At 45.5% G+C, this 25,000-nt stretch overlaps 1 protein-coding gene across 1 annotated transcript in view; it reads right to left on the minus strand.

The window, feature by feature from the left end:
- The window catches only part of tg (thyroglobulin), a 74,885-nt gene that overhangs the window by 22,367 nt on the left and 27,518 nt on the right, over positions 1 to 25,000 (minus strand). The window contains exons 25-41 of the mRNA XM_083761363.1: positions 23,071 to 23,235; positions 21,876 to 22,019; positions 20,867 to 21,031; positions 20,611 to 20,715; positions 18,757 to 18,872; positions 16,768 to 16,873; positions 15,676 to 15,927; positions 11,441 to 11,611; positions 8,979 to 9,065; positions 8,170 to 8,241; positions 7,637 to 7,774; positions 6,769 to 6,942; positions 5,454 to 5,565; positions 2,864 to 2,934; positions 2,796 to 2,807; positions 1,451 to 1,597; positions 1,118 to 1,183 (exon numbers count right to left, since the gene is read on the minus strand). Of these exons, the coding sequence (XP_083617489.1) occupies positions 1,118 to 1,183; positions 1,451 to 1,597; positions 2,796 to 2,807; positions 2,864 to 2,934; positions 5,454 to 5,565; positions 6,769 to 6,942; positions 7,637 to 7,774; positions 8,170 to 8,241; positions 8,979 to 9,065; positions 11,441 to 11,611; positions 15,676 to 15,927; positions 16,768 to 16,873; positions 18,757 to 18,872; positions 20,611 to 20,715; positions 20,867 to 21,031; positions 21,876 to 22,019; positions 23,071 to 23,235 (2,103 nt within the window). The remainder of the gene's footprint in view (positions 1 to 1,117; positions 1,184 to 1,450; positions 1,598 to 2,795; positions 2,808 to 2,863; positions 2,935 to 5,453; positions 5,566 to 6,768; positions 6,943 to 7,636; positions 7,775 to 8,169; positions 8,242 to 8,978; positions 9,066 to 11,440; positions 11,612 to 15,675; positions 15,928 to 16,767; positions 16,874 to 18,756; positions 18,873 to 20,610; positions 20,716 to 20,866; positions 21,032 to 21,875; positions 22,020 to 23,070; positions 23,236 to 25,000) is intronic.

Here is a 25,000-nt window from a genome sequence, read left to right on the forward strand (position 1 = left end):
TGGTCCACAGACACTGACAACAACAGACACAAATATATATATATATATATTAAAAATATACATTTTATCCTCTACAACACTCCACTGGTCCACAGACACTGACAACAACAGACAAAAATATATATATATATTAAAAATATAAATGTTATCCTCTACAACACTCCACTGCTCCACAGACACTGACAACAACAGACGCGCAAATACAGTATATATATTTTATAGTTAAACGTTCACTAATATGTCTAGTTGCAGCCATTGTAGTAGTAATTATTGGGTGCATGTCTTTGGTCCGATGTCTTTGTGTCTTAACCGGCCACATATGTGTCTTAACCGGCCACGTATGTGTCTTAACCGGCCACGTATGTGTCTATATAGAGCTATATAGGCTCGACTGACTGGGGGGGGGGTACCTCCAAAACCAGGCAGGTAACGTGCTGTTGACTTAGTTACGCTGCATTAGGTCTGTAACGCCGAGGAACGAGCGGAGGAACCAATGTAGCAATTGTAGCCTCGGCCCGGGAGGACAACCCGGGACTGATGGACGCGATTGGCACGTACTGTACGTTACCAGTCGACTAAAGAGCCAGACCCGACAGGCAAGCAGCAACACAGCACCGTATAGCCTACACCAGTACGTAGTTACTAACAGTTAGTAGTAGTAGTAGCAGTAGTAGTAGTTGTGTTGCCTTCCAGGCTAGAGTTTGTGCAGGCTTTATTTTCTGTAGTATTAATGTGTGCCTATTAAGCGACCCTAGGTTAAAGTGACCCAAGCCTGCTTGATTGTACCTGATTGATTGTCACCCGTGTAAGCTGCATTGAGGGGTAATCAGTACAATGACTCCATGTGAGTGAGGGAGAGCAGGCAGAACAATGTTTGCTGTGAAGAGAGAGGTTAGCTGTGCTGTTTGAGACTACAGAAAGAGCATTGTTTGTAAGTTTAATGTTTATTTCCATCTAATGCAAAGAATGTAACACGCGTTTGGATTTAGACAGGATTGCTATGCCTCATTCCTGACTTTTTTGAATGGAGTTTGGCTGGCTGCCTAATTGTCGTTACAACGCCTCAGTGGGGGCAGTAGTGGTAGTGGTAGTGGTAGTGGTAGTTGTAGTTCCATACCGTTGTTTCTGGGTGCAGGCAGTGTGAAAGGAGGGCAGAGAGCAGGAGATTTACTCCACTGGTTCACTGGAGACACACAGAGACACAGACATTTAACAACTTTAAACATGTCATTGATAGACTCCTGTGTGTGTGTGTGTGTGTGTGTGTGTGTGTGTGTGTGTGTGTGTGTGTGTGTGTGTCTGTGTGTCTGTGTGTCTGTGTGTCTGTGTCTGTGTGTGTGTATGTGTGTGTGTGTGTGTGTGTGTGTGTGTGTGTGTGTGTGTGTGTGTGTCTGTGTGTGTGTCTGTGTGTCTGTGTGTGTGTCTGTGTGTCTGTGCGTGCGTTGAGTACCAGGTTTGAGGTACCAGCCGAAGGGGTGTGGCCGGGCTCTGACAGCAGACGGTCTGCAGTCCTGAGTGGTCCAGGAGGTGGCGCTGTCGTCCTCGGAGCACGTCTGAACGCCCAGACTGATCAGCGACAGACACACCACATCGCCACCTGTTGGTGAGACATCATATCTTCCTATAATTGTAGACGTGTCTGTCTGTTATAGCCCCGCTTTGCCTTTCACCGGCTTGTTGATTTTGACAGTTTTAGTCTTTTGAATAGTTTTAATTTAGTTTTAGTCACATTTTAGTCACCTGGCTGGAATGTTTTAGTGTTAGTCTTTGTTTTAGTCGACTAAATAAAATATAAGATGTTAGTCGACGAAATCTACAGTTGATTTAGTCGACTAAAATGTGTTTTGGTGGGCCTCGCTGCCGTCGTAATGAGTTTACACTAGCCGATCTACAAGCTTGTAGATCTGCTATTTTCAGCATGCAACTAAGTGTAAAATGACTTGTGTCTTTTACTTATACTGGATCTCTTGTCCACTAGGCCCTTGCAAACATTTAGTCTAGTTTTCCACAAAATTGTCAATATATTTACTCTTAGTTTTAGTCATCATAGCTTATATTAGTTTTCATGTAGATTCAGTGGAAAAAAAGGTAGTCTACAAACTTTTGTCGTCATGGTAGTGACGCACACGGGCAGTGACCATTACGTCATGGTAGTGACGCACACGGGCAGTGACCATTACGTCATGGTAGTGACGCACACGGGCAGTGACCATTACGTCATGGTAGTGACGCACACGGGCAGTGACCATTACGTCATGGTAGTGACGCACACGGGCAGTGACCATTACGTCATGCAGGCCTTTTCATTTTCTCAAATTGTACGTAGGTTATTTTTCGCCTTCTTTGGAAAGTCTGTTTAACTCGATGGTCGCCGTTTTCGCCGTTGGGTTACGCCATTATTTGTTTCCTATCGAATTGCGTTGACATCCAGTCGCGTCCGGTCGCGTCCTGCAATGGAGACCGGTAAACAGAATCGGACGACACACATTCTGTGTAACACATACAGTACCATTTCCGTCGACCTACAGCACAGTTGGTTACCTATGGAATTCAGTTACCTCCCGCCGTTGATCTATTTTCCAATTGGTAATAAGGACTAGTTATTCTAAACAGACACGGGAATCATTTATAGAAATTATTTAAAAGGTGATCATAATGTTGTTTCCTGGTAGAACCACTAAAGGCCGTATGAGACCGGTCAGTGAGTGACGCGGCCGGGCATCATTCTCGCCTGGCTCAGTGATCACATGATCTTGTTTTGTTTCCTGTTTAAATAGACAAATATATAAAGTTACCTGAAGACTTGGTATCTCTGACAAATCCCATACCCCGGCAGCACACAATGTAAAGTTACCTGAAGACTTGGTATCTCTGACAAATCCCATACCCCGGCAGCACGGATCTTCATCGCATCGACGCTCACACTCCAAGAATCTGTACACACACACACACACACACACACACACACACACACACACACACACACACACACACACACACACACACACACACACACACACACACTTTATCATCACATTTGTGCTACTGTGCTCACTGCTCACACACAAATGTCACAATCACTATGAACACAAATACATCACCGCTGATCACATACTGTACATTCTTTTCCCATTATTTTACATCATCATACAACGGGTACATTTTGAGGAAGCAATCTGATTGGTTGAAATAGCCATCTAGTCGTGCTTAAACGAGCATGATGAAACACCTAATCAAAACATAAAAGTGGAAGTGGAACGAATGTGTGGTCTTATTTTCATTGTATGTGTTGTGTTACCCCTGAGACAGTGGAGTGTCTCCCAGAGAGATATGACTGTAACCAAATGGACCCAATAATTTTACTGTATACAGTGTCATGTTTTACATATCATTGTATGTGTTGTGTTACCCCATAGACAGAGGAGTGTCTCCCAGAGAGAGACGACTGTAACCATATCATTGTATGTGTTGTGTTACCCCATAGACAGAGGAGTGTCTCCCAGAGAGAGACGACTGTAACCATATCATTGTATGTGTTGTGTTACCCCATAGACAGAGGAGTGTCTCCCAGAGAGAGACGACTGTAACCATATCATTGTATGTGTTGTTACCCTATAGACAGAGGAGTGTCTCCCAGAGAGAGACGACTGTAACCATATCATTGTATGTGTTGTGTTACCCTATAGACAGAGGAGTGTCTCCCACAGAGAGACGACTGTAACCATATCATTGTATGTGTTGTGTTACCCTATAGACAGAGGAGTGTCTCCCAGAGAGACGACTGTAACCATATCATTGTATGTGTTGTTACCCTATAGACAGAGGAGTGTCTCCCACAGAGAGACGACTGTAACCATATCATTGTATGTGTTGTGTTACCCTATAGACAGAGGAGTGTCTCCCAGAGCGACGACTGTAACCATATCATTGTATGTGTTGTTACCCTATAGACAGAGGAGTGTCTCCCAGAGAGAGAGAGACGACTGTAACCATATCATTGTATGTGTTGTGTTACCCTATAGACAGAGGAGTGTCTCCCAGAGAGAGAGGCGACTGTAACCATATCATTGTATGTGTTGTGTTACCCTATAGACAGAGGAGTGTCTCCCAGAGAGAGAGGCGACTGTAACCATATCATTGTATGTGTTGTGTTACCCTATAGACAGAGGAGTGTCTCCCAGAGAGACGACTGTAACCATATCATTGTATGTGTTGTGTTACCCTATAGACAGAGGAGTGTCTCCCAGAGAGAGAGAGACGACTGTAACCATATCATTGTATGTGTTATGTTACCCTATAGACAGAGGAGTGTCTCCCAGAGAGAGAGGCGACTGTAACCATATCATTGTATGTGTTGTGTTACCCTATAGACAGAGGAGTGTCTCCCACAGAGAGACGACTGTAACCATATCATTGTATGTGTTGTGTTACCCTATAGACAGAGGAGTGTCTCCTACAGAGAGAGAGACGACTGTAACCATATCATTGTATGTGTTGTGTTACCCCATAGACAGAGGAGTGTCTCCCAGAGAGAGACGACTGTAACCATATCATTGTATGTGTTGTGTTACCCTATAGACAGAGGAGTGTCTCCCAGAGAGACGACTGTAACCATATCATTGTATGTGTTGTGTTACCCTATAGACAGAGGAGTGTCTCCCAGAGAGAGACGACTGTAACCATATCATTGTATGTGTTGTGTTACCCTATAGACAGAGGAGTGTCTCTCACACAGAGACGACTGTAACCATATCATTGTATGTGTTGTGTTACCCTATAGACAGAGGAGTGTCTCTCACACAGAGACGACTGTAACCATATTATTGTATGTGTTGTGTTACCCTATAGACAGAGGAGTGTCTCCCACAGAGAGACGACTGTAACCATATCATTGTATGTGTTGTGTTACCCTATAGACAGAGGAGTGTCTCCCAGAGAGACGACTGTAACCATATCATTGTATGTGTTGTGTTACCCTATAGACAGAGGAGTGTCTCTCACACAGAGACGACTGTAACCATATCATTGTATGTGTTGTGTTACCCTATAGACAGAGGAGTGTCTCTCACACAGAGACGACTGTAACCATATTATTGTATGTGTTGTGTTACCCTATAGACAGAGGAGTGTCTCCCACAGAGAGACGACTGTAACCATATCATTGTATGTGTTGTGTTACCCTATAGACAGAGGAGTGTCTCCCAGAGAGAGAGACGACTGTAACCATATCATTGTATGTGTTGTGTTACCCTATAGACAGAGGAGTGTCTCCCAGAGAGACGACTGTAACCATATCATTGTATGTGTTGTGTTACCCTATAGACAGAGGAGTGTCTCCCAGAGAGAGAGAGACGACTGTAACCATATCATTGTATGTGTTGTGTTACCCTATAGACAGAGGAGTGTCTCCCAGAGAGACGACTGTAACCATATCATTGTATGTGTTGTGTTACCCTATAGACAGAGGAGTGTCTCCCAGAGAGAGACGACTGCGCACGGAGTAAGAAACCATCTTCTGGAAGGGAACCCGACGGTAGAAACTCTTCACCGGCCCGGACAGGTCAACTGAAACACACACGCACACACACACACAGACATGCACAAACACACACACACACACACACACACACACACACACACACACACACACACACACACACACACACACACAGATCACACACGCTAAAAAAAATAGCTGATCTACAAGCTTTGTAGATCTATTTTTGGCAGCACATCTAACTATAAATCTGGTAATACGACACCGAGGCCTGCCTTAGTTTTAGTCACTAAAATTTGACTAAGACTAAAAAAATTATTGTATTCAAAAGACTAAGAAATGAACACCGAAGTATAACAAGAAATGATCACATAGTGATATTTGTCAGGTGAAAGAAGCACTGTCTCCGTTGTGTTCTCCCGCCCTAATTGGTATTATTATTATTTTAGTAACGTGTATGTTTGTGTGTCACAACCTCGCGCCTCACGGCCGTTGTTTGCGCTCGTTTCCGACGTTCTGTGTGTTGGTTCAATGACTGTTTTGTTCTGGCTTTGTTCTGCTGTCCAGCTCATAACATTAGCAGCTGTTTTCGCTTCGAGGCTGCTGGTGGTAACGCTTGCTCGCTGTGGTGCGGAAATCAGCCCTTTCGCGGTGTGTTTGGCATAGCTTAGGAGGCAGGCAATAGAGCGTCGCAGTCCCGCTCCCTTTCATGACGACGCCAGGCCCAGTCCCGCTCCCTTTCATGACGACGCCAGGCCCAGGAAATGAATCCCAATGCATTTTTCCCATAGACATTTCACAAAGTATTTATTTAAAGACCTTTTAAGCGTCGTACGAAGCCAACTCGAGTCGTGACGAATCATGACAACAAACACAATATTTTGGACCAAACTAATAATTACAAAGAAGAAAAACAACAAAAAAAGTGTTGTCACCTGCCGTTTTCTTCTTCTTTCTAATTATTTGTTCAGCCCCGAAACATTGTGTTTGTTGTCATGATTTGTCACGATAAGAGTTGTCTTTGTCCGCGGCGGAAACGTCTTTAAATAAATACTTTCTGAAAAGTCTATGAGGAAAATGAACGGGGATTTATTTTCCGGGTCTCTCGAGGGGGGGCGGGACTGCGACGCTCTATCATACGACACACTAGGCATTCAGTATGACTAGGTGGTGACTATGACTATAGGACGAGCTTCCATTAGTCAGGTTTCACCTACAGTAGCCTCGGAAAACCAACAACGTCTTCGTAACGGACTGACACACTCGCTCACCCTTCTTGATGTGGGCGCTGTGTGGCGCGCTGGGCAGCAGGGGGCGACAGGGCTGCCTCAGAGGCTTGTCGTAGGCCCCGCACACCGTGGAGTCTGGGTAGAGGAGACAGCTGTGGAAACCTGCTGTGTCCTGTCTCAAGTCCACTAGGTGGCACTGCTGCTCCGACCGACAGCCTGCACGCACACACACACACACACACACACACACACAGCTCTTTGAACAGCAGATATTTTACCAGTTGATCAGCTATGACCTACAACGCATCACGTTGCGATTGATTTTCTGCAAGCAAACACGTGTAAAACCAGTCATTACTATGCCATCAAGGCCCGGCAAAATATATTTTTTGTTGACACAATTGACTGTAGATTTAAAATAGCAGATGTACAAGCGCTGAGCTTGTAGATCTGAAAAATCTAAAATTCTCTGTTTTCAATGGGTTTAAAAATTAAACTATTGAAAGATGTGTGGAATGTTTTTTGAAACATTTCAAATACACGAACCCTGCACAGACGTCCCTGGCACAAAACATTTTAAAATGGGCGTCAAATACATGTTCATTTCGGGGTCTTTGACATGAGAATCACATGTCAGTCCCGCGGACTGCTCGCCCCTGGGAGTATTGAAAATTGTCGCATTATGAGCTTGTAGACAAGCTATTTTCAAATGGCCAATATTTACTGTACATAGTGTGGTTTTATAAGTGGTTAAATAAATGAATGTATGTTTTATAATAATAATCAAAATCTACAAAGTGACTACTACTAGTTTTCAAATAAATGTAGTGGAGTAAAAGTCCAGTATTTGTAGTAATGTTTTTTACTTCACTCTGTAGTAAAAATATTACTACATCTCAGCAGGACATACGTGAGAGACACCAGAGCAGTGCTTGCTGGGAGTTGAAGTTCATCTTGTTGAGCCAATAGGAGAGGGCGGGAAGGCTTCTCTTTGGATCCACCACCACCATGCTCTCGTCCAGGGACTCGAACCCACTTTGTACCGCTTCTGTAGAGGGACACAACACATGACACTTTGTACCTCTTCTGTAGAGGGACACAACATAAGATACTTTGTAGGTATATGCAGGTATAGTCATGCATCTAATACACTGGTCAGTCCAATCCATCCATTCATCCATCAACAGATCAATCGATCAATCAATCACATGTATGTGTTGCATACACAGTTGTCGTAAGACACATTTTAGTGTGAGCTGACAATATAGTACTACAGTATATATCATATTTTCTTATCAATCAAGCAATCAATAGACAGACAGACAGACGACATATATCCCTCTACTTTTTTATTCTATCATGCATTGTACTCCATTAGCTTGTACCTCAATGCACCTGAATGAATGGATGGATGAATGAATTAATGAATGAATGAATACCAACCATCCACGGCAAACGTGGCCTGCTGTGTTCCTGTGCAGGGTGGGGATGTAACATCTGCTTCCGGCTCTGAGCCTGTGAGACACATGGAATAGCATTTATACACCCAGTAGAAGTAAAGGGTGCATTTATATAGCACCTTTATCCAAAGGTGCTTTCTCTATAGACTGTGCATTACATTCACTCATTCACCCGCCGATGGCGGAGGAAAGCATGCAAGGCTCCAGCCTGCACACTGGGAGCAATTAGGGGTTGAGAGAGTCTTGCTCAAGGACACTTTGGCACTAACTCTGGGGGAGCCCACAGGGATTGAACCGGGAACCTCAACCTTGCCGTTCCCATCCAGCTGTTCTATAGGGTTGGTACCAGTGTGTGTAGGACCCGGTAGCGGGGGTTATATAGATAGGCTTATTGTAGAGTTAGGGTAAAGGTTGGGTTGTACAGTACTTTAGTATAGATGGGGTTTTAACCCCTTTTGGTGTTAGCATTATGTTATGCTTTAGCTATTGAAAAGTAGCAGATCTACAAGCTCGTAGCGCGCCACCGAGTGGCGCGCTACGAGCTTGTAGGTCTGCTATTTTTGAAAAATCGACTGACATGGAAACATGGCTTTTTCAGAAAACTGTCAGGATGTAGAAGACATTTTTAGAATCTGGTCTCAGGTCAGAATGGAAAACTGTCGGGATGTGGAAGACATTTTTAGAATCTGGTCTCAGGTCAACATGGGATAAAGGTAAAGCTTGTATACCGTTGTGGAGGTAGATGGGGTTATAGTATAGATGGGGCTATAAAGGTGAAGGTTGTACTTGTACCGTTGTGGAGGTAGACGGCCTGGAAGGTGACGATGGAAGCCTGGTAGTCCTCCTTGTTCTTGCTGTCGGCCGGTAGAGCAGCATCGGCTGGAGAGACAAGGACAATACAAAGGTAGAGCAGCATCGGCTGGAGAGACAAGGACAATACAAAGGTAGAGCAGCATCGGCTGGAGAGACAAGGACAATACAAAGGTAGAGCAGCATCGGCTGGAGAGAGGAGGACAATACAAAGGTAGAGCAGCATCGGCTGGAGAGAGGAGGACAATACAAAGGTAGAGCAGCATCGGCTGGAGACAGGAGGACAATACAAAGGTAGAGCAGCATCGGCTGGAGACAGGAGGACAATACAAAGGTAGAGCAGCATCGGTTGGAGACAGGAGGACAATACAAAGGTAGAGCAGCATCGGCTGGAGAGAGGAGGACAATACAAAGGTAGAGCAGCATCGGCTGGAGAGAGGAGGACAATACAAAGGTAGAGCAGCATCGGCTGGAGAGAGGAGGACAATACAAAGGTAGAGCAGCATCGGCTGGAGAGAGGAGGACAATACAAAGAGGTAGAGCAGCATCGGCTGGAGAGAGGAGGACAATACAAAGGTAGAGCAGCATCGGCTGGAGAGAGGAGGACAATACAAAGGTAGAGCAGCATCGGCTGGAGAGAGGAGGACAATACAAAGGTAGAGCAGCATCGGCTGGAGAGAGGAGGACAATACAAAGGTAGAGCAGCATCGGCTGGAGAGAGGAGGACAATACAAAGGTAGAGCAGCATCGGCTGGAGAGAGGAGGACAATACAAAGGTAGAGCAGCATCGGCTGGAGAGAGGAGGACAATACAAAGGTAGAGCAGCGGTAGAGCAGCATCGGCTGGAGAGACGAGGACAATACAAAGGTAGAGCAGCATCGGTTGGAGACAGGAGGACAATACAAAGAGGTAGAGCAGCATCGGCTGGAGACAGGAGGACAATACAAAGGTAGAGCAGCATCGGCTGGAGACAGGAGGACAATACAAAGAGGTAGAGCAGCATCGGCTGGAGAGAGGAGGACAATACAAAGGTAGAGCAGCGGTAGAGCAGCATAGAGCAGCGGTAGAGCAGCATAGAGCAGCGGTAGAGCAGCATCGGCTGGAGAGACGAGGACAATACAAAGCGTTGAACACACACCTCCGGCTGTGGCTGCCACCGGAGGCTACAAAGATACGGCCTACCATTCATTGTCAATGGAAGCCAGCGACATGGAGATGCAAAGATGCATCCGACGCTTAATTGCAGCTGCTATGAATTAATCCATTTAGGCCTGACGGCGAAATTTATAAAATGTCTTCTAAATCCTGACCGTTTTCTGTCAGGATTTGCACCACATTTTCACGATTTTTCAAAAATAGCAGACCTACAAGCTCGTAGCGCGCCACTCGGTGGCGCGCTATGAGCTTGTAGATCTGCTATTTTTCAATAGCTAAAGCATAACATAATGTTTAAAACACCAAAAGTGGTTCCCGTACAGAATGGGTTAAAGCTACAAATTACAAGTTGAGCTGATTTCAACTTCAGATAAAAAGATACAAAGCTATGAATAAATATGCTGTTTAGTAGCTTTATCTGCCAGTGTGAACATAAGATGAATGAATATATTATCGGTAATTTCTGTGTAATTTTCAGTTATTGTTGTCATGTCTGCCCTGTTCATGTTAGAATGCTGTTCTCATATCTGCCCTGTTCATGTTAGAGTGCTATTGGCCGGTGTTCATATCTGCCCTGTTCATGTCAGAATGCTATTGGCCAGTGTTCATATCTGCCCTGTTCATGTTAGAGTGCTATTGGCCGGTGTTCATATCTGCCCTGTTCATGTCAGAATGCTATTGGCCAGTGTTCATATCTGCCCTGTTCATGTTAGAGTGCTATTGGCCGGTATGTTCATATCTGCCCTGTTCATGTTAGAGTGCTATTGGCCGGTGTTCATATCTGCCCTGTTCATGTTAGCGTGCTATTGGCCAGTGTTCATATCTGCCCTGTTCATGTTGGAGTGCTATTGGCCGGTATGTTCATATCTGCCCTGTTCATGTTAGAGTGCTATTGGCCGGTGTTCATATCTGCCCTGTTCATGTTAGAATGCTATTGGCCGGTGTTCATATCTGCCCTGTTCATGTTAGAATGCTATTGGCCAGTGTTCATATCTGCCCTGTTCATGTTGGAGTGCTATTGGCCGGTGTTCATATCTGCCCTGTTCATGTTAGCGTGCTATTGGCCGGTGTTCATATCTGCCCTGTTCATGTTGGAGTGCTATTGGTCGGTGTTCATATCTGCCCTGTTCATGTTAGCGTGCTATTGGCCGGTGTTCATATCTGCCCTGTTCATGTTAGCGTGCTATTGGCCGGTCTTCATATCTGCCCTGTTCATGTCAGAATGCTATTGGCCGGTGTTCATATCTGCCCTGTTCATGTCAGCGTGCTATTGGCCGGTATGTTCTCACTGATGGTGAAGTCCTGTCCCCCGAAGTTGAACAGGAAGCTCCGGTGCTGGGGGTCGTAGGTCAGTCCCGCTCCGCACACGCGCTCCGCCGCGCCCTGACCAATCACGTCCCAGTCCTCATCGGCACACTGCAGCACTGACGGCGCCCCCATCAGGCCGCACAGCACGGAGCCTGCACACACACACACACACACGCGCACACGCGCACGCACGCGCACGCGCGCACACACACACACACACACACATGCACACGCACACGCGCACACACATGCACACCCACGCACACACATTTGGCCAATAATCATCACTCTTTGAGACACACGTCCGAGTTTTGGCACGGGTGGTCAAATAAGCGAATCACGTGACGTCGATCCCCTTTCCCCTATTGGCTCATTCTAGGACATGTGACATTGAAGTGTCTCCATGGTAACGTTTGCGCGTCGTCTGTGTGTGTACTCTGAAGTGTCTCCACGGTAACGTGTGCGTGTCTGTCTGTGTGTGTACTCTGAAGTGTCTCCATGGTAACGTGTGCGTGTCTGTCTGTGTGTGTACTCTGAAGTGTCTCCATGGTAACGTGTGTGTGTCGTCTGTGTGTGTACTCTGAAGTGTCTCCATGGTAACGTGTGTGTGTCGTCTGTGTGTGTACTCTGAAGTGTCTCCATGGTAACGTGTGCGTGTCGTCTGTGTGTGTACTCTGAAGCGTCTCCACGGTAACGTGTGTGTGTCGTCTGTGTGTGTACTCTGAAGTGTCTCCATGGTAACGTGTGCGTGTCGTCTGTGTGTGTACTCTGAAGCGTCTCCACGGTAACGTGTGTGCGTCGTCTGTGTGTGTACTCTGAAGCGTCTCCATGGTAACGTGTGTGTGTCGTCTGTGTGTGTACTCTGAAGTGTCTCTATGGTAACGTGTGTGTGTCGTCTGTGTGTGTACTCTGAAGCGTCTCTATGGTAACGTGTGTGTGTCGTCTGTGTGTGTACTCTGAAGTGTCTCCATGGTAACGTCGTGTGCGTGTCGTCTGTGTGTGTACTCTGAAGTGTCTCTATGGTAACGTGTGTGCGTCGTCTGTGTGTGTACTCTGAAGTGTCTCCATGGTAACGTGTGCGTGTCGTCTGTGTGTGTACTCTGAAGTGTCTCCATGGTAACGTGTGTGTGTCGTCTGTGTGTGTACTCTGAAGTGTCTCTATGGTAACGTGTGTGCGTCGTCTGTGTGTGTACTCTGAAGTGTCTCCATGGTAACGTGTGCGTGTCGTCTGTGTGTGTACTCTGAAGTGTCTCCATGGTAACGTCGTGTGTGTCGTCTGTGTGTGTACTCTGAAGTGTCTCCATGGTAACGTGTGCGTGTCGTCTGTGTGTGTACTCTGAAGTGTCTCCATGGTAACGTCGTGTGTGCGTCGTCTGTGTGTGTACTCTGAAGTGTCTCCATGGTAACGTGTGTGTGTCGTCTGTGTGTGTACTCTGAAGTGTCTCCATGGTAACGTGTGTGTGCGTCGTCTGTGTGTGTACTCTGAAGTGTCTCCATGGTAACGTGTGTGTGTCGTCTGTGTGTGTACTCTGAAGTGTCTCCATGGTAACGTGTGTGTGTGTCGTCTGTGTGTGTACTCTGAAGTGTCTCCATGGTAACGTCGTGTGTGCGTCGTCTGTGTGTGTACTCTGAAGCGTCTCCATGGTAACGTGTGCGTGTCGTCTGTGTGTGTACTCTGAAGTGTCTCCATGGTAACGTGTGTGTGTCGTCTGTGTGTGTACTCTGAAGTGTCTCTATGGTAACGTGTGTGTGTCGTCTGTGTGTGTACTCTGAAGTGTCTCTATGGTAACGTGTGTGTGTCGTCTGTGTGTGTACTCTGAAGCGTCTCTATGGTAACGTGTGCGTGTCGTCTGTGTGTGTACTCTGAAGTGTCTCCATGGTAACGTCGTGTGTGTCGTCTGTGTGTGTACTCTGAAGTGTCTCTATGGTAACGTGTGTGTGTCGTCTGTGTGTGTACTCTGAAGTGTCTCCATGGTAACGTGTGCGTGTCGTCTGTGTGTGTACTCTGAAGTGTCTCTATGGTAACGTGTGTGTGTCGTCTGTGTGTGTACTCTGAAGTGTCTCCATGGTAACGTCGTGTGCGTGTCGTCTGTGTGTGTACTCTGAAGTGTCTCTATGGTAACGTGTGTGCGTCGTCTGTGTGTGTACTCTGAAGTGTCTCCATGGTAACGTGTGCGTGTCGTCTGTGTGTGTACTCTGAAGTGTCTCCATGGTAACGTCGTGTGCGTCGTCTGTGTGTGTACTCTGAAGTGTCTCTATGGTAACGTGTGTGTGTCGTCTGTGTGTGTACTCTGAAGTGTCTCCATGGTAACGTCGTGTGCGTGTCGTCTGTGTGTGTACTCTGAAGTGTCTCTATGGTAACGTGTGTGCGTCGTCTGTGTGTGTACTCTGAAGTGTCTCCATGGTAACGTGTGCGTGTCGTCTGTGTGTGTACTCTGAAGCGTCTCTATGGTAACGTGTGCGTGTCGTCTGTGTGTGTACTCTGAAGTGTCTCCATGGTAACGTGTGCGTGTCGTCTGTGTGTGTACTCTGAAGTGTCTCCATGGTAACGTGTGTGCGTGTCGTCTGTGTGTGTACTCTGAAGTGTCTCTATGGTAACGTGTGCGTGTCGTCTGTGTGTGTACTCTGAAGTGTCTCTATGGTAACGTGTGCGTGTCGTCTGTGTGTGTACTCTGAAGTGTCTCTATGGTAACGTGTGTGTGTCGTCTGTGTGTGTACTCTGAAGTGTCTCCATGGTAACGTCGTGTGTGTGTCGTCTGTGTGTGTACTCTGAAGTGTCTCTATGGTAACGTGTGTGTGTCGTCTGTGTGTGTACTCTGAAGTGTCTCCATGGTAACGTGTGCGTGTCGTCTGTGTGTGTACTCTGAAGTGTCTCCATGGTAACGTGTGTGCGTGTCGTCTGTGTGTGTACTCTGAAGTGTCTCTATGGTAACGTGTGCGTGTCGTCTGTGTGTGTACTCTGAAGTGTCTCCACGGTAACGTGTGCGTGTCGTCTGTGTGTGTACTCTGAAGTGTCTCCATGGTAACGTGTGTGCGTGTCGTCTGTGTGTGTACTCTGAAGTGTCTCTATGGTAACGTGTGCGTGTCGTCTGTGTGTGTACTCTGAAGTGTCTCTATGGTAACGTGTGCGTGTCGTCTGTGTGTGTACTCTGAAGTGTCTCTATGGTAACGTGTGTGTGTCGTCTGTGTGTGTACTCTGAAGTGTCTCCATGGTAACGTCGTGTGTGTGTCGTCTGTGTGTGTACTCTGAAGTGTCTCCACGGTAACGTGTGCGTGTCGTCTGTGTGTGTACTCTGAAGTGTCTCCATGGTAACGTGTGTGTGTCGTCTGTGTGTGTACTCTGAAGTGTCTCCATGGTAACGTGTGTGCGTCGTCTGTGTGTGTACTCTGAAGTGTCTCCATGGTAACGTGTGCGTGTCGTCTGTGTGTGTACTCTGAAGTGTCTCTATGGTAACGTGTGCGTGTCGTCTGTGTGTGTACTCTGAAGTGTCTCCATGGTAACGTGTGTGCGTGTCGTCTGTGTGTGTACTCTGAAGTGTCTCCATGGTAACGTCGTGTGCGCGTCGTCTGTGTGTGTACTCTGAAGTGTCTCCACGGTAACGTCGTGTGCGTGTCGTCTGTGTGTGTACTCTGAAGTGTCTCCATGGTAACGTCGTGTGCGCGTCGTCTGTGTGTGTACTCTGAAGTGTCTCCACGGTAACGTCGTGTGCGTGTCGTCTGTGTGTGTACTCTGAAGTGTCTCCATGGTAACGTCGTGTGCGCGTCGTCTGTGTGTGTACTCTGAAGTGTCTCCATGGTAACGTCGTGTGCGTGTCTGTCTGTGTGTGTACTCTGAAGTGTCTCCATGGTAACGTCGTGTGCGCGTCGTCTGTGTGTGTACTCTGAAGTGTCTCCATGGTAACGTCGTGTGCGCGTCGTCTGTGTGTGTACTCTGAAGTGTCTCCATGGTAACGTCGTGTGCGTGTCTGTCTGTGTGTGTACTCTGAAGTGTCTCCATGGTAACGTCGTGTGTGTGTCGTCTGTGTGTGTACTCTGAAGTGTCTCCATGGTAACGTGTGCGTGTCGTCTGTGTGTGTACTCTGAAGCGTCTCCATGGTAACGTGTGCGCGTCGTCTGTGTGTGTACTCTGAAGCGTCTCCACGGTAACGTGTGCGTGTCGTCTGTGTGTGTACTCTGAAGTGTCTCCATGGTAACGTCGTGCGCGCGTCGTACGTACCGCCGTCCAGGACGTTGCGGTTGAGGACGAAGCCTCGGCAGCAGGTGTCGCGGCTGCACTGCTCCTGACAGAAACGGTGCACGTCGGTGAGGGAGGTTCCGCCCCGGGCGGGGGAGGAGGAGGAGGAGGAGGAGGAGGAGGAGGAGGAGGAGGAGGAGAAGGCCAGGGTGCGGAACACCCCCGACAGAGCCTTCGTCATCCTCATCCTCTCGTAGCTCTGCTGCTGATGCTGCGAGACGGAGAACTCCTCACCTGGAAACGGGGGGAAAAAAACAACAACCGTGCGTGTTTTTGACTGAAAATGTGCATCGTTTACATTTCTTTCCAGTGGCGTGCACAGACAGACACTAGGGGGTGCTAGAGCACCCTTTTGGCAATGTGCTAAAAAATAAATAAAAAAAAAGATTTGTAGTGTGTGGACCATGCGGTGACATTGATCAAATCTTGATAAAAAACGCTTCTACTATATTATTTAGGCCCCCACAATCTAAAGCTATGTTTCTATGTCAGTGGTTCTTCGATTAAAAAAATAAATAGCAGACCTACAAGCTCGTAGCGCGCCACTCGGTGGCGCGCTATGAGCTTGTAGATCTGCTATTTTTCAATAGCTATAAAGCACCAAAATGGGTTTCCGCCCCAAAATGCGCTGCACAAGGTGCCCTTTTTTTCACTTGAGCACCACCTGCCCCTCTAAATGTCTGTGCACGCCACTGTTTCTTTCACTGATGAAAACGAAATAAAAACGAATCCATGCTGATTAAAACTCTAAATATATTGACATTTTTGTCAACTAGACAACTAAAATGTTAGGGCGGGATTAGTGTAGAAGAGATCCAGTAGAACTAAATGTTATGTTTGGGTGAACTCGGGAATATAGCAGACTTTGTCAACACGCAACCAATTATGTAATCAGTCATCTCATCACGATGCCATCATACATTTCTGTCGACCAAATCAACTGTTGGTTTAGTAGAGTAAAATCTTATACTTATACAAGTAGCCTACGTTTTGAAATGTCTAAAACAAATATTACATTCTGTGTTGTATTATTGTTATTGTTATTATTATTACATATAATTTAATAATGGTTACCTTTCTTCCTGACAACCAGCAGATCTGAAGCTCCGCCCCTCACTCTTGGAGAACAGCTCAACCAATCAAACAGCTCCGTCTCGGGATTTCCCAGAAACCCACTGGCCTGGACACACACACACACACACACACACAGTGAGTACAGAGTAGCTGGGAAGGACAGTTTTCTACCTCTGGTCTGCTTTGAGGCAGGACTCCAGAGAAGAAGGGAAGATATAACCTCATTGTCAGCTCTGTAGCAGTGGCCGGAAAACTGTTGTTCTTCTGGATCAGACTAGTGTAGAAACACGGGGAAGGTTGCCGTATATTAGATCAGTCGATGGGTGGACTAGTGTAGAAACACGGGGAAGGTTGTCGTATATTAGATCAGTCGATGGGTGGACTAGTGAAGAAACACAGGGAAAGGTTGCCGTATATTAGATCAGTCGATGGGTGGACTAGTGAAGAAACACAGGGAAGGTTGCCGTATATTAGATCAGTCGATGGGTGGACTAGTGAAAAAACACAGGGAAGGTTGCCGTATATTAGATCAGTCGATGGGTGGACTAGTGAAGAAACACAGGTAAGGTTGCCGTATATTAGATCAGTCGATGGGTGGACTAGTGAAGAAACACAGGGAAGGTTATCGTATATTAGATCAGTCGATGGGTGGACTAGTGTAGAAACACGGGGAAGGTTGCCGTATATTAGATCAGTCGATGGGTGGACTAGTGAAGAAACACAGGGAAGGTTATCGTATATTAGATCAGTCGATGGGTGGACTAGTGTAGAAACACGGGGAAGGTTGCCGTATATTAGATCAGTCGATGGGTGGACCAGTGAAGAAACACGGGGAAGGTTGACCGTATGTTAGATCAGTCGATGGGTGGACTAGTGTAGAAACACAGGGAAGGTTGACGTATATTAGATCAGTCGATGGGTGGACTAGTGAAGAAACACAGGGAAGGTTGACCGTATGTTAGATCAGTCGATGGGTGGACTAGTGAAGAAACACAGGGAAGGTTGACCGTATATTAGATCAGTCGATGGGTGGACTAGTGTAGAAACACAGGGAAGGTTGACGTATATTAGATCAGTCGATGGGTGGACTAGTGAAGAAACACAGGGAAGGTTGCCGTATATTAGATCAGTCGATGGGTGGACTAGTGAAGAAACACAGGGAAGGTTGTCGTATATTAGATCAGTCGATGGGTGGACTAGTGAAGAAACACAGGGAAGGTTGCCGTATATTAGATCAGTCGATGGGTGGACTAGTGTAGAAACACAGGGAAGGTTGTCGTATATTAGATCAGTCGATGGGTGGACTAGTGAAGAAACACAGGGAAGGTTGCCGTATATTAGATCAGTCGATGGGTGGACTAGTGAAGAAACACAGGGAAGGTTGACGTATATTAGATCAGTCGATGGGTGGACTAGTGTAGAAACACGGGGAAGGTTGCCGTATATTAGATCAGTCGATGGGTGGACTAGTGTAGAAACACAGGGAAGGTTGTCGTATATTAGATCAGTCGATGGGTGGACTAGTGAAGAAACACAGGGAAGGTTGCCGTATATTAGATCAGTCGATGGGTGGACTAGTGTAGAAACACAGGGAAGGTTGACGTATATTAGATCAGTCGATGGGTGGACTAGTGAAGAAACACAGGGAAGGTTGACGTATATTAGATCAGTCGATGGGTGGACTAGTGAAGAAACACAGGGAAGGTTGACGTATGTTAGATCAGTCGATGACATGTTTGAGAGGCGCTAGAAATTGCATCATAGGCCAGCCGAGTCTATATATTTTAATGTTTGTTTAGGGTGATTATGATGCAAGTCTATGGACTTAATTGACTGCCAATGACGTGATTTCTCCTAATGTTCTCCTAATGCCCTTATGTGGATTTTTTTTCTTTTTTTGGGGGAAAGGGCGGGCGTGCGTGCGTGCGTGCGTGCGTGTGTGTGTGTGTGTGCGTGCGTGTGTGTGCGTGCGTGCGTGCGCATACACACCTGTGTGGAGGTGTTGCAGCGTGTGTTCAGTGTGTGTGTGCTGTACAGCTGACATTGTCTCTGCTCCTCCTCGGTGAAAACAGCCACGTGATGACAGGACGGCTCTGTAGCGCACGCTGCAACGCACACACACACACACACACTGTCACATACACACAGAGCAAGCACGTGCACAGAAACTGTCACATACACACAGAGCACGTATAGGCATCAAAGGGGGCTTGTGTCCCGTCTGTAAAAAGTTCCACATGCAGACATGCTTTAGCTATTGAAAAATAGCAGATCTACAAGCTCATAGCGCGCCACCGAGTGGCGCGCTACGAGCTTGTAGGTCTGCTATTTTTTTTCTCGAAAATAACGACAACATAGCTTTTTCAGAAAACTGTCAGGATGTAGAAGATATTTTTAGAATCTGATCTCGGGTCAAAATGGGTTAGAGGGATTTTATTTTTTTTATCCCACAATTTTGTAACCCATTTTTCACCCCTGTGTCAATCATCTAATGTGACCCTGGGCTCTACACACCCTCCACCAACCTAGTCCCCATATATGGGGGACAAGGGGAGACCAACCTAGTCCCCATATATGGGGGACAAGGGGAGAGCAACCTAGTCCCCATATATGGGGGACAAGGGGAGAGCAACCTAGTCCCCATATATGGGGGACAAGGGGAGAGCAACCTAGTCCCCATATATGGGGGACAAGGGGAGACCAACCTAGTCCCCATATATGGGTGACAAGGGGAGACCAACCTAGTCCCCATATGTGGGGGACAAGGGGAGACCAACCTAGTCCCCATATATGGGTGACAAGGGGAGACCAACCTAGTCCCCATATGTGGGGGACAAGGGGAGACCAACCTAGTCCCCATATATGGGGGACAAGGGGAGACCAACCTAGTCCCCATATATGGGGAACAAGGGGAGACCAACCTAGTCCCCATATATGGGGGACAAGGGGAGACCAACCTAGTCCCCATATGTGGGGGACAAGGGGAGACCAACCTAGTCCCCATATATGGGGGACAAGGGGAGACCAACCTAGTCCCCATATATGGGGGACAAGGGGAGACCAACCTAGTCCCCATATATGGGGAACAAGGGGAGAGCAACGGACTTGAACTCATGCTTCCTTCATGCCTGAGTGTCCAAGTTGCTCCTTTACACCTGACAGGGGGGAGTTTCCCTGGTTGGACGTAGCGCGTGGAAGGAACACGTTATTCCAACCAGTTCCTTTCCCCTCCATCAGGCGTCCCGAGGGAGGGATTATTATTATGTAACTTTCAAAAAAAGTGTTGGATCATTTCATCATCATCTATACATTCCAGACAGCGTACTGTATATAAGTTGCTCGATTCAGTATTTACTAGATATTCATTTTTATCAGAACTTCCTAAACAAATCCACTGTAACTTCAAACTCCATGTCCTTGGCTCTGGGGACTCATACACTGCATGCCCTCCTAATACGTGAGAGGGCTGTGTTTTTATTAAATGTTGTAATCATTTATTGTTGTATTTATTCATTTTTTCATTATGTTTTTCATTTTCCAAAAGATATTAACCCTTTCTGACCGGGCACCCATTTTGGTGTCAGCCTCATGTTATGCTTTAGCTATTTAAAAATAGCAGATCTACAAGCTCGTATCGCGCCACCGAGTGGCGCGATACGAGCTTGTAGGTCTGCTATTTTTGAAAAATCGAAGAGCGACTGACATTTTTAGAATCTGATCTCAGGTCAGAATGGGTTCATCAGGACCAGTGTGTGTCCGGCGGAAACCTCGTATGAATCTGATCTCAGGTCAGAATGGGTTAAAAATACACTGTACATGTGCGTGCGTGTGTGAGAGAGTTACCTTGGACACACGCTACCAGATCAGTGTTGAGAGTTGACAGAATGTCTGTGTCTTCAGCTCCAGTGAGAAGATCTGACCCGGGAACAGCCTCAAACATGGACAGCACTGTGAAAACACATTCACACACAGTGTGTAGAACTGACCCGGGAACAGTAAAAACAAAAGTGTATTTTCTTTTTTTTGCAGAATTGGCGGTACCATTAAAACGAAAACGCATGCTTCGTTGTGATTGGCTCCCGTGTGTGCGTACAGGTACCTGTGCACTGCTCGTCGGAGAGAGGCTCGCTGCTATTGGTCCAGACCAGATCGTCTCCCTGGGCGGAGACGCACCTCCAGCCTCCCGATTGGATGTCAGGCTGAGTCGGCAGGAAGTCACCTGACCCCGAACACCGTAAGCCCCGCCTCTGACACGAGGTCACACCTGAGGCACGCACGTGAGCGCACACACACACACACACACACACACACACACACACACACACACACACACACACACACACACACACACACACACACACACACACACACACACACACACACACACACACACACACACACACACACACACGCGCACACACACACACACACACGTTGTACGTACGCTCAAATTTAAAGGTATATTCAGTGATTTCACTGATTCAAATATCACTTATTTTTTTGTTTTGTTGTGATAATCCTCCCTACTATAGAGTGTGCTGGCCATATAAGGAGTTCCTCCCTGTCACCCAGTTAACCCCTGGGGGTCAAAAAACCTTAGGTTTCGTTTTTGACTCTCTATCCTGATTGGACGAGAGGCTGGGTCCCACAGCCAAAAACGAAACCTAAGGTTTTTTGAGTGAAATCACTGAATATACCTTTAAGTCAAATTAAAATAAAACTTCCAACCTTCTGACAGTATGAATTAAATCTAGAGATGCACGGATTTGGTGTATTTGGTCATAAGTTATCGGTCATAAATTCTCTATCGTGCATCTCTATTCAATTATTAAATTTAGCAAAGCAGCAGACCTTTACTTTCTCTTTATCTGATTTATTTATCTTTATTGACAAAACCTGCACACTGTATACTAGTGTACACGACCATATTTGTACATGTGTCAAAAATCGCCAAAAACAATCCGGAGAGTAGGAAGTATAGGGAATTCACACACTGAGAATCGCAGATCTACAAGCTCACGACACGACGCAGTGCGACGGTGTCGTGAGCTTGTAGATCTGCTATTCTCCGCACGACGCCCCCGCACAAAACTGCAGGTGTGGCTCACATTGGCTGGCAGACGACGCTCCAATGGCAGAGCTGCCTCGGGGACACCTGCGACAGAAGTCCCTCCCCTCTTCTCCCTGATAGGTCCCCTCGGGACAGAGGAGACACGCCCCCTCTGCGGAGAAGGTCCCGGCAGGACAAACCACTGCAGAGGCAAAAATACACAGCGGAGAGAGAGAGAGAGACGGTAACAGACCTGAGTTAAAAACAGTCACTTTGAAAGAATATATATATTCAAAGATTTGCGCCACATTTATTACGATTTTTCATGGGTTTTAAAGCTGTAGGTTCCTCAACCTCAAAGCACCACTTCGCAAAGTCTATTCAACCTACCTTCATATAATTGGTCCTCACTAATGTTCAAATGCTACAATTATTTTCTTACTAGTATGTGTTCTCATAAGAGGCCTGGGGTCAGTTTGGAGACCCGTCCACCAGTGACATCATCGATGGGGAATCCAAGCTAATTGGAAACGGCAGTCTTTCTATTCCTGAAAAGTTACCATGCTATAATGGAAGCCATCGTTATCACAATAATACAATACAATACAATACAATACATCTAAATGTATTTATCAAAAATGCCTAACAATGATGTCACTCGTGGAAGGGTTTCTGGACCCTCCTAAGACACACAAACCGATTAGAACAAAAAAAGTGCTATTTTATCATTAAAGGTATATTCAGTGATTTCACTTAATTCAAATATCACTTATTTTTTTGTTTTGTTGTGATAATCCTCTCTACTATAGAGTGTGCTGACCATATAAGGAGTTCCCCCCCCTGTCCCCAGTTAACCCCTGGGGGTCAAAAAACATTAGGTTTCGTTTTTGGCTCTCTATCCTGATTGGATGAAAGGCTTAGGTCCCACAGCCAAAAACGAAACCTAAGGTTTTTTGAGTGAAATCTCTGAATATACCTTTAACATTGGTGATGACTAATTATATGAAGATACGTTGAAAAATAGTTAAGTGGTCCTTTAACAGTCCTTTAACAAACAGATTTTTTTTTTTAATCACGGCACTCCATCTTTAACCAGAGTCATTGTCTCACCACAGCCTGCAGTACCATCAGTGTCCAGCGGGGGGACAGTGACTCACCACAACATGCAGTACCATCAGTGTCCAGCAGGTCGAACAGTGACTCACCACAGCCTGCAGTACCATCAGTGTCCAGCAGGGGAACCAGTGACTCACCACAGCCTGCAGTACCATCAGTGTCCAGGCGGTAACCGGGGGAACAGCCAAAGCTTGGTGTTGCTGTGGAAACCAGCCGGGGTTCTGATGTCATCAGCGAGGGGAGGAGATTACCCAGAAGCCCCTGCAGCGCAGCCAGCAGCCTGCTCCCATTGAGGAACACACCTGGTAAACAAACGACATTACAGATTAATATACAGTACATGGAAAACGATACAATATAACTTATTTTGTTGTGTGTTGTTGAATAAGATTGCATGTCCACGATTCCATGCTGTATTGATGCTGGTACTATTTAGGAGAGATAACAGGGCAAACGTTGATCACAATAACAGTTCTTTTACAACTAGTCTTATAACTAAGATATTTGCTAAAAAAACACATTTCTTTAATGACAGATGTAGCCACTACGACCGAAAATGTTCCAAGAATCTTGCTAGCCTAGCAACCCAACCGAGCAGCGAGATTATGTTTTGATTAGATCATGCTCATTTGAAGCACGGCCAGATGGCTGTTTTCAACCAATCAGATTTCTTCCCCGAAATGACCTGTTGTATAATGTTATATATACCTAATAATGTCTGTGTTACTGTTTAGCAATCATCTGTGATATCTGTCAATCATCTGTGATATCTGTCAATCATCTGTGATATCTGTCAATCATCTATAGTGATATCTGTCAATCATCTATAGTGATATCTGTCAATCATCTATAGTGATGTCTGTCAATCATCTATAGTGATATCTGTCAATCATCTATAGTGATATCTGTCAATCATCTATAGTGATGTCTGTCAATCATCTATAGTGATATGTGTCAATCATCTGTGATATATGTCAATCATCTATAGTGATATGTGTCAATCATCTGTGATATCTGTCAATCATCTATAGTGATATGTGTCAATCATCTGTGATATATGTCAATCATCTATAGTGATGTCTGTCAATCATCTATAGTGATATCTGTCAATCATCTATAGTGATATGTGTCAATCATCTATAGTGATATCTGTCAATCATCTATAGTGATATCTGTCAATCATCTATAGTGATATCTGTCAATCATCTATAGTGATATCTGTCAATCATCTGTGATATATGTCAATCATCTATAGTGATATCTGTCAATCATCTATAGTGATATGTGTCAATCATCTGTGATATATGTCAATCATCTATAGTGATATGTGTCAATCATCTGTGATATCTGTCAATCATCTATAGTGATATGTGTCAATCATCTGTGATATATGTCAATCATCTATAGTGATGTCTGTCAATCATCTATAGTGATATGTGTCAATCATCTATAGTGATATGTGTCAATCATCTGTGATATATGTCAATCATCTATAGTGATATGTGTCAATCATCTGTGATATCTGTCAATCATCTATAGTGATATGTGTCAATCATCTGTGATATATGTCAATCATCTATAGTGATGTCTGTCAATCATCTATAGTGATATCTGTCAATCATCTATAGTGATATGTGTCAATCATCTATAGTGATATCTGTCAATCATCTATAGTGATATGTGTCAATCATCTATAGTGATGTCTGTCAATCATCTATAGTGATATGTGTCAATCATCTGTGATATATGTCAATCATCTATAGTGATATGTGTCAATCATCTGTGATATCTGTCAATCATCTATAGTGATATGTGTCAATCATCTGTGATATATGTCAATCATCTATAGTGATGTCTGTCAATCATCTATAGTGATATCTGTCAATCATCTATAGTGATATGTGTCAATCATCTATAGTGATATCTGTCAATCATCTATAGTGATATCTGTCAATCATCTATAGTGATATCTGTCAATCATCTATAGTGATATCTGTCAATCATCTGTGATATATGTCAATCATCTATAGTGATATCTGTCAATCATCTATAGTGATATGTGTCAAT

Source organism: Protomyctophum parallelum (genome assembly GCF_964188405.1).
Source record: "Protomyctophum parallelum genome assembly, chromosome: 3".
NCBI lineage: Eukaryota > Metazoa > Chordata > Actinopteri > Myctophiformes > Myctophidae > Protomyctophum > Protomyctophum parallelum.